The 10,319-nt window shown below is 32.8% G+C and overlaps 1 protein-coding gene across 3 annotated transcripts in view; it reads left to right on the plus strand.

The window, feature by feature from the left end:
* LOC145254655 (2-oxoglutarate and iron-dependent oxygenase domain-containing protein 3-like) overlaps window positions 1-9,336 on the plus strand; it is a 48,871-nt gene extending 39,535 nt beyond the window's left edge. For all 3 annotated transcript variants that reach the window (XM_080113303.1, XM_080113304.1, XM_080113305.1), the window contains exon 10: window positions 9,059-9,336. In XM_080113303.1, coding sequence (XP_079969429.1) covers window positions 9,059-9,195 — 137 coding nt within the window. In that variant the 3' untranslated portion in view covers window positions 9,196-9,336. The remainder of the gene's footprint in view (window positions 1-9,058) is intronic.
* Window positions 9,337-10,319: the final 983 nt, after the last annotated feature.

The following is a 10,319-nucleotide window of genomic DNA, read 5'->3' on the forward strand; positions in this document are numbered from 1 at the left end:
TCTCTATGGTTCCAAGTGAGCATTGTCCAAAGATAGTTTCAACCCAACAAGACCAGAGAATTAGTTGGTCAAAACATGGCGAGGCAACAACAACTATGGAAGGCAGCTCTGCCTGTTCTACAAGTATTTTAATGGTGAATGCTCTGACGAACTGCAAGCATTTGTGCCCCCACGACGTGAACACCCTCGACAGACCCGACAGGCTGCAAAATCTCACCCCCACACTGTAGAGATCCCTAGATGTAAAAGATCTTTTACTCCAGTAGTTTCTTCCCCAGAACCGCTAGACTTTGGAATTCCATTCCAGGTCCCTGCTTCCCCAACTGTATTGACGTGCAGAAGTTCAAGTGCAACGTGAACCGACATCTTGCTGCCCAAATCCCTACATAGTACCCCAGTAGTTGTTGCCCCTGATAGTAGCCCCCTACACCAAAATGACAATGTGCCTTGTTTGGGGTGAAAATGTAATAAAAAAAAAATATAAAAAAAATACTGGGATTACAGTAATCACCTGAAGAAGGCCAGAGGAGGAGTTGGTCGAAACGTGGTGAAACAACTATGAAGATGGGGATAACAGTTTGCAAAAAAGAATAAATGCATTGCTAAAATCATGGAAATTTTAAAACTCAGGGTCGAGTATCTTATTTCACTTCCAAATGCTCCTTTTTTGGCTTTAAATTGAAAACAACAAGTGAAGCATGCACAGTGAACGAGGCATAAAAAAATGACTAAGTTCAGCATTTGATCCCTCCTCACCCATTTAGCCCCCAAAAGTCCCCAGGGGCCTCAAATCATGGTGAAAATGAACAAACAGTGTAGTTTTAAGCCTTAACATATGTAGATTTGAGTTTTGCATCATGCAAAAAAAAATAAAAGGCCTAAGTCCATCATTTGCCCCCCCCCCCAATTTAACCCCAAAAGTCCCCAAGGCTTTAACATATTTAAATTTGAGTTCAGCACCATGCAAAACTGCTAAATAGACATACACAGAAAATTTTGGACAAATATCGTAAAATAGTCCCAAAAATGGAGTGTTTTCATTAGTTCTTATTTTGAAGTATAGAAATACAAAATTATAAAGAAATCAGTTAGTTAAAATTCTCTGAAAAGTTATATAAAAATCCAAGGCATCAATTTTTTTAATAAGCACAAAAGTGTCAATTTTAGCCATTCTAACCCGAAAGGCACCCCTAGAGGGCAACCGGAGCTTTGCCGGAAAATACGTTCTGTTACTTTTTTACACATATCATGTTTAATGTTCGCAAAATCTCAAAAAATTCCAAGGCGTAGTTGAGAAAAGGGATGAAGTAAAGAATAGATACCCCGTAGCAGACGACGCCGCCTGGCGGTGCCAGGCGCACAATTCAACTAATTAATTGTCGCTGAAGTTAATGTTTTAAAGAATAAATATTGAATTGTCTTAAAAACGCACACAGAACCCCCCAAAAACACGGCACATAAAAATCAATCTTGGTCGCAAAAATCCGAAACAGAAAGAGACAGACATCCGTTTATTTAAATATCTTTTATTTAAATACGTTCGTTTTGTTACTTATTTTAAAAAAATGTTTTGTAAATATATACTTTTTCTTTTAAATCTTCAAAGGTTTTGTAAATATATTTTTAAAAAAATGCTGGTGAATATTCGAGCATGTTTGCTATTTGACGTGTTTAAAAACAACTGACGCCATATGCTTGTGCCAATGTCAAGGTCAAATCACCGGTGTTAGTTGAATTGTGCGCCTGGCACCGCCAGGCGTCGTCGTCTGCTACGGGGTATCTATTCTTTACTTCATCCGAGAAAAGTGCGGACAGACGAACGGACAAGGGTGAATTTACAGGTCCATCCTCTTTTTTTTTCGGGAGACCAAAAATAGCTTTATAAAAACTATATACCTTAGTAATACATTGTTTATCTTCTTCTTCTATCTTCTATATATATAAAAGCCAAACGTCTGTGTGTATGTATGTTTGTTTGTAACGCTAAAACTTTTGAAAGACGGAACCAAACTTGACAAATTTGGTATCATATCGAAGCCCCATCACCCGGATGACAAATATCGAAATTTCACGTCAAACGGACCACTAGAAGTTGGTCAACTGATCAGTTATCTTCGAGGGGGGCCCCCAAAAAACCTGTCATTATCAATATATATAAAAGACAAATGTTTGTTTGTAACGCTAAAACTTGAGATGAAAGATTCCTCTCCCCTAAGAATAAAACATATGTTCAATATCTGCTTTTGTTTTTTCATTGTTTATACGGTCCCGAGCAACGCCGGGTAGCCCTGCTAGTTCATTTATATAATGTGTTCATATATTTATGAGTATGTATGAATGTGTATATTTTTCTTTTTGACGTGATATATTTCATTGTCTCTAAGGTGTTGAGTGTATATATATATTTGAAGTGTATATGTGGTTATCTAATGATGAGTGTTTAAACAGGACATATAACATTTATGATAGACAGTTTTTATAATAATAGGGGATCCATGCAGTTATTTTGGTGGGGGTTAACATCAACAGGAAAACATCTATAATTATAAAAGCGAAAATGTATATATCTATGTATGTGTGTTCGCTTTTTCTGTATGTCTACAAAAGGCTTCTTTCAGAGAAGGGGTCGGTCGGTTCACAACTTTTTAAAACTTTTTATATCACATATAAATCGTAATATCTCACAGTTAACAACGAAGCTCGCCTGTCTAGTTAATTTGCTCGATTTCGGGAAGATAAATATTCAATATTTGTCGCTCGCCGCATTTTCCTATAACATCTTTGGGGGGGGGGGGGGAGCGGTCAGCAGTAAATGAAATCCCGCAGTCAAACTTAACCTCATTAACTCATTTAAACGAGCACCTGCTAAATCCAAGTAATTAAATAAATTCAAACGTGTTTCCGTAAGCATGTCGCGGTGGGGCAATGGTTAACGTCGCACGTTTTTTTTTTTTTTCACAATTTTGCTTCAACAGTTCGGGTTCGATCCTCATACTTACTTTTTTTTTTTTTTTTTTTTTTTGTTTAACCCCCCCCCCCACACACCTCCAAACACCCAGGCAATGCCAGGTACCCCTCGCTAGTCTATCTATATATAAAAGGCAAAATGTGTGTGACCATTTTGTGTATGTCTCGCAAAGGCTTCTTTTGCACACGCTCCCGGGGTCGTTACTATCGCTTAGAACTGTTTATATACCCCTTATATAATAATATCTACGATTTGGCAACGCGTGTAGCATCTAGATTTACTTACAGCGACTTTTACAATATTATTGCTATTTTGGCTTCTCACATATTGATTCGGCTTTTTTGTATAAAAAGCGAAACTAATTAAAAGCTAAAAAGGTGTTCTCGGCATCGCGCCGAGAACGTCCACAAGCAATCAGCTTTAATCAATTTGGGGCTAAACTCCTTATATCAAATAATTGCTAATCCCCTTTCATTTGGGGAGCCGGTTTCCCCCCCACCATCATCTTGGGGAACCATCATCTTGGGGAAGCGAAAACTGACCCGCATTGAAACAAAGTAAACAAACCCCAAAAAGCTGTCCCGCATTAAATAAAATACTGCTATGTCATCTCGTAACGCTCCAGCGATGACCTCATTTAGCGGCTATCTGTCAATCATACCTCTTTCACTCGCTTTATAAACCTTATTTGTACACTCTAATAAATTCCTCTTACTCCTGGCCTAGACGGTTAAGTGGTTGGCATTTGTTTCACTTCCGCGTCAGGGCTTCCGGGTTCAATCCCACCTCCTGACCAAAACTATTTTCTTTTTCTTTTACATCTTTAAACACTTGGGTAATGTTTTTTTTTCTTTTACTTTGCTTATTCTTTAGATTACCTCCCCCCCCCCTCCTATACACACAGCGTTTTTTTTTTTTTTTTTTGCGCTGTTTTTTTGTTTTGGTTTTTCTGATTTTTTTTAACATCGTTTCAGGGTTATTATTTACCCCCCCCCCCATACACACACCTAGAAACACCCGGGCAATGCCGGGTACCCCCCGCTAGTCTATATATATATATAAAAGCGAAAATGTATCCGTGTTTGTATGTCTCGCAAAAACTTTCGACACGGGTCACGGATTTTCACGAGATCAGTATCATTTTTAAGTTCCAACCTTCGCCCGACAAATACCAAAAAATTGGCCAAAAACATTAATTTCTTCACCCTAAAATCATCAGTTTTCTACAGGGAGGGGTCAGCAAAAACTGTCCTCTCATGGCATGTTCGCTTCTACGCATGCGTCATGCGACATCAGAACATGATTTACTTTAAATATTAAAAAAAAAACGACACAATTTTATTGACGTCGTCTTAGCTCAGTTGCTTAGAGCGCGGCCTCATTATCTAAAGGTTTTGGATTCGAATCGTGGTGCGAGGTGTCTTTTTTTTTCCATATTTTTTTAATTTTAATATTGAAACAGGGTTTGGTTTTTATTTTTCAGATTTTTTAAAGAAGTTTTAGCGTTCGTTTTTCTGTTTTATTTTTCCATCACATTCACGTTTTCTTTTTTTGTTTTTCCCATTTTTACATTTAACATCGTACGTTTGCCTTACGTTAGTTTTTTCTGTATTTTTAAAGTTTTAACATTTATTTATTTTTTTTTAAATATTTACTTCGCTTATGTTTTGATTAACACGCCACACCCCCGCCCGAGCACACACACCTCTAAACACCCGGGCAACGCCGGATACCCCCCGCTAGTACTTTATAAATTTCAAACAAATAAAATGTCTGTTTATTTTCCTAATATTACGTTGTGATTTGGCTTCAAACGCACTTGATGCATATTTTTTTTATACAAAAAAAAATAGTTCTTATTAATTTTGTTTGACAAAAAAAAAAATGGTGGAATAAAAAAAAATACAACTTACTCTATTTGTTACAAGAATAAAATAAATTGTTACATTAGGTAGTTGTTTTTTTTTTTATTATATTTATTTTTTTTTATTTTTATTATATTTATTTTTATTTTTTTTTATTATATTTATTTATTTTTTTATTTTTTATTATGTTTATTTTTTTTCTGATGATTTTATTATATTTAAATGTTTTCTTCAGTATTTTTCCATGCGTAACACTTTAATAATTGGGGACACTTGTTCCGAGTGAAGTTAGTTTCATCTACAGGGTGGTCAAAAAGTCAGGTAACATTTTAAAGAAAAACGATATTAGCAATACACGTATATTTAAGTACCATACATTGAAATATAAAATGAAACAAACATGAAATATGTTTATTTCATCCAAGAAATAATATTAAACGAATAGATTATAATGGATCATATTGTTTTTTCTACCTTTAACATGTTACCTGACTTTTTGACCACCCTGTAGTTCAAATTCTGCACAAGTAGTCAAAAATTTTTAAATTAAAATTAACAATAAATGAAAAATATGTTCGTTTCTGAAGAATTTTTTGTTTTTCTTTAATTTTTTTGTTAATCACAGTAAATAAGGTTTATCTTTGACAGACATAAGATACGAAATCAAATTGAGGAAATAAGTTAAAATAAAAATAAAATTATTTTAACATAAAATGCTTCATTTTAAGAAGTGAAAAAAAACCCTGAAAACTGACATTAGTGAGGAACTCATTTACCAAGCCATTCAACTCAGATTTTTTATGGGTTTATTTATTTAAAAATAAATTTTAAGACAAGACCCTAAATTTATTATGTGTCTGTCCAGGGATATAAACGAGTAACAAAAGAAAAAAATTAATGAAATGCAGAATTAAAATAAATATTTATTTTAACATAAAACACAAACATACAAATAATATTTACAATACATTTTCTTAGTTCTACTGCTACTAGCTTTGAAAACGATCGGGTTAGCATTGATCGTAAAAGGGAGATAAAAACTACTAACTTCGAATCAGATTCATGTATGGTTAAATCTAATAAGAATAGTGAAATTTAATTATTTGATCAATGAGAAAATATATAGAACTCTGTATTTACTGAATTTCCAGTTTCTAATAATGATGCAGTGTTTGGCTTGTAAAGACTTTCTTTCAGTTGGATTTTCACCCTAGAAATATTGTCAAAGTTCTTAACAGCAAGTCAGTAAATTAATTACTAACTTCAAATCAAATTTACGTTTAGATAAATCAAGTAATAAGAATATTAAAATATAGTCTGTTGGTCAGTGGGAAAATATATAGAAATCCTTGTATTTACCGAAATTCTAGTTTCTTCAAATGGGGCGATGATTGGCTTTTAAGGAATTGCTTTCTGTTGGATTTTAATCCTAGAAACATTACCGGAGTTCTAGATACCAAATCGGCAACTTAACAAGTTAAGAAATTATGTGGCTGCAAGTGCAGAATCCTTATTATATAAGTTTCTTCTTGGAATTTTCTTGATTTTTTTTTTTTTTTTTTTTTTTTTGTTTTTTTTTTTTTTTTTTGACATGGAGGTCACCACTTACCCCTGAGTGGCCTCCGGCCCTTGATAAGGGTTATTGCGTGTACAGTAATCAATGAGATAGTATTGTTGTAATCATTAGTATTGGAGAGTTGATAGAGTGTCTTACTTAAGGGGGCAGTTTGTCAGGAATTTGTTTATGTTGGACTTGAAGACGTCCAAGTTGTAGTCAGGTGGGAAACAGGCGAATGGAACAGAGTTCCACAATCGTGCACTTCTGAGAAAGAAGCTCTGCTCATGGAATCTACATTTGGATTTAGGCACAGATAAAGAGTGGGGAAAATTATTGACAGTAGTTTCAACCAGACTGGTGTTTCTCGTGAAAGATTGGGGAGGGGTGGGGGAAACGAGAGATTGATTATTCTAGATTGTTCCGAAGACATTCTAAATAGAATATTTTAATATTCTATTAATTTTTATAAGAAAAATGTCTTCTCATAACAGCGGACATGATAAACGTACTAAATCGAATGGAAGAAATACTCTTGAATTACATTATTGTTGCTATCGAATGACTCGTCTCGTCTCTGCCTGGCATGCATAACCTGGGTGTGAGAAAGAATAAGTGCAAGCTGCAATAAGAAAAATCAAAATGCTGATGCACAATTGTTTTTTCTCAACAGTTGCACAAACTAATGCAAATTCTGCATATGCATCTTCGGCTGCATAAAAGCAAACCATTTGAATAACGAGAGTTCGTTTTGAGGAAGGCGACACATGCTACGTTGAGTCGTGACATACTATTTGGAGCTGAAGGATCACATTGAAGTTAATGGTGTGTGAAAATGAGTCCTGTCAGTTTATTTAGAACTAATGTTTCTCCATTTCTATTTTAAATATTCATACACATATGAGGTTTCTCTTTATTTAAAACATTTTATTTGGTGTTTTAAGTTTTTATTTGAAATCTTATTTGTTTTTTTTTTGTTTTTTTGTTTATTATTTTTATTTAAAATCTTTTACTGGTGCTACCAGATTAGGCTGTCTGAAGATATTGGCTTCCTGAGACAAACTGCATCTAACATTGATGCTTTTTGTTTTTCTACTTCCCTTTTGCAAAACTTAATTATGTTCTGCAAAATCAAAAACAAAAACCCATCTTTTCCTCCCTTTTCCTTCTTCTCATTTTTCCTTTCTCTTTTTATCCCTCCCCCCACTTCATGACTGGTTTCCTAATTTAAAATGTACCAAACATTAATACTGTAACCCTTTTCCCTCTTCCATTGCAAAAACTCATTCATGTTCTGTATGGCAGGAAGCAAAAACGATAAAACCACTATAAATCAACCAAACCAAACACTACAAACAACTCGAGAAGATATCTCACTACTGATGCAATTCTCTATCTATATAAAAGCCAAGTACGTCCAAGGATGGAATACTGTTGCCATATCTGGGCAGGAGCTGCTAAAAACAGCCTATCCTGCCTTGACAGAGTACAAAATAGACTTCGTGGCTTAGTGGGGGATGCCCTTTTCTCTACCCTGCAACCTCTCTCCCACAGAAGAGACGTTGCGAGCCTGTCCTTGTTTTATCGTTATTTCCATGGCAGATGCTCGTCTGAACTCCAATCTCTGGTCCCCCCTCGCCAATCTTTCACGAAAAACACCCGTCTAGCTGAATCCACTGTAAAAAATTTCCCCCACTCTATATCTGTGCCTAAATCAAAACGTGGATTCCATGAACAAAGCTTCTTTCGTAGAACTGCACGCCTGTGGAACTCTGTTCCGTCTGCCTGCTTCCCTCCGGACTACATGTACTTGCAATAACCCTTATCCCTGAGTGGCTTCCGGGCCTTGATAAGTGGTGATCACTGTGTAAAAAAAAAAAAAAAGAAAAAAAAAGCGATTGAAGATATAAAGAGTTTGAAGAATAAAAACCTTCTACAAAATAACTGGATGCAGCATGAAGACTATTTCCAAAATAACTGGATTCGGTATTAAATGACCCCAAAAAGGTTAATATGCCGCTAAACAAAACAACCAAACCAAACTCTACAAATAAATATTTTTTACACAGGCATCACCACATTATCAAGGCCAAGAGGCCACTCAAGGATAAGGGTTAAAGAGTGTACAGTAGAAATTGGACAACATAGTAATCATTAGTAATGAAAATTTGGTAAATTTGATAACTTATATAGAACGGCTCATCAAGAACTTATTTACGTTAGACTTGAAGACAACCATATTGTAGTCAGCCGGAAAGCAGGAAAACAGAAGACAATTCCACAGGCGTGCAGTTCTAAGAAAGAAGCTTTGTTCATGGAATCTACGTTTAGGTTTAGGCACAGATAAAGAGTGGGGGGAATTATTATTTGAAGATATAAAGAGCTTGAAGAATAAGAACCTTCTACAAAATAACAGGATTCGACATTAAATAACCTGAAAAGGGTTGATATGTCGTAAAACAACCAAACTAAAATCTTTTAATTGATTTTTATTCTTTTATTTAAAACCTTTTTATTTGTTTTTTTTTTTCTTTTCATATCTTTTATGTAAAACCTTTTATTTATTTTTTCATATCTTTTGTTTAAAAACTTTTTGTTTTTGTTATGTTTTATTTAAAATCTTATTTTATTTGTTTATTGTATTTAATTTTTATATTAAATCTTTTATAGGTCGTGTTTCTGTTTTCACGTCTGGGTCTGAAAATCCTCATTTTGTCGAAAAAGTTGAGACTGGTGTGCGATATGCTATCACAGTGTCATTCACCTGCGATCCCAGCCAATCCATTCCTGATCCTGTCCACATGTAAATTACTGCTTTTAAAAATACTGCTCAATCACATTCCTGTGACTGTCTGTGGCACGTTGGTCACTTTTTTTTTTCTGAAAACAAAAAAAAAAATTGCAAAAATGATTGTTTACCAAATTGAAAAATGCAATCAAACAGCAGCAATATTTATTATTTTGATCATTATTTATTTAAAACTCATTACTATTAATATACTATTACATTTATTTCTAAATGCAATTAACTATTATTTATTTAAAACTCATTACTATTAATTAACTATTACATTTATTTCTAAATGCAATTAACTATTATTTATTTAAAACTCATTACTATTAATTAACTATTACATTTATTTCTAAATGCAATTAACTATTATTTATTTAAAACTCATTACTATTAATTAACTATTACATTTATTTCTAAATGCAATTAACTATTATTTATTTAAAACTCATTACTATTAATATACTATTACATTTATTTCTAAATGCAATTAACTATTATTTATTTAAAACTCATTGCTATTAATTAACTATTACATTTATTTCTAAATGCAATTAACTATTATTTATTTAAAACTCATTACTATTAATTAACTATTACATTTATTTCTAAATGCAATTAACTATTATTTATTTAAAACTCATTACTATTAATTAACTATTACATTTATTTCTAAATGCAATTAACTATTATTTATTTAAAACTCATTGCTATTAATTAACTATTACATTTATTTCTAAATGCAATTAACTATTATTTATTTAAAACTCATTACTATTAATTAACTATTACATTTATTTCTAAATGCAATTAACTATTATTTATTTAAAACTCATTACTATTAATTAACTATTACATTTATTTCTAAATGCAATTAACTATTATTTATTTAAAACTCATTACTATTAATTAACTATTACATTTATTTCTAAATGCAATTAACTATTATTTATTTAAAACTCATTACTATTAATTAACTATTACATTTATTTCTAAATGCAATTAACTATTATTTATTTAAAACTCATTACTATTAACTATTACATTTATTTCTAAATGCAATTAACTATTATTTATTTAAAACTCATTACTATTAATTAACTATTACATTTATTTCTAAATGCAATTAACTATTATTTA

The sequence above is a fragment of the Euprymna scolopes genome, chromosome 30 (assembly GCF_053919585.1).
Source record: "Euprymna scolopes isolate OS-2025 chromosome 30, ASM5391958v1, whole genome shotgun sequence".
Lineage (NCBI taxonomy): Eukaryota > Metazoa > Mollusca > Cephalopoda > Sepiida > Sepiolidae > Euprymna > Euprymna scolopes.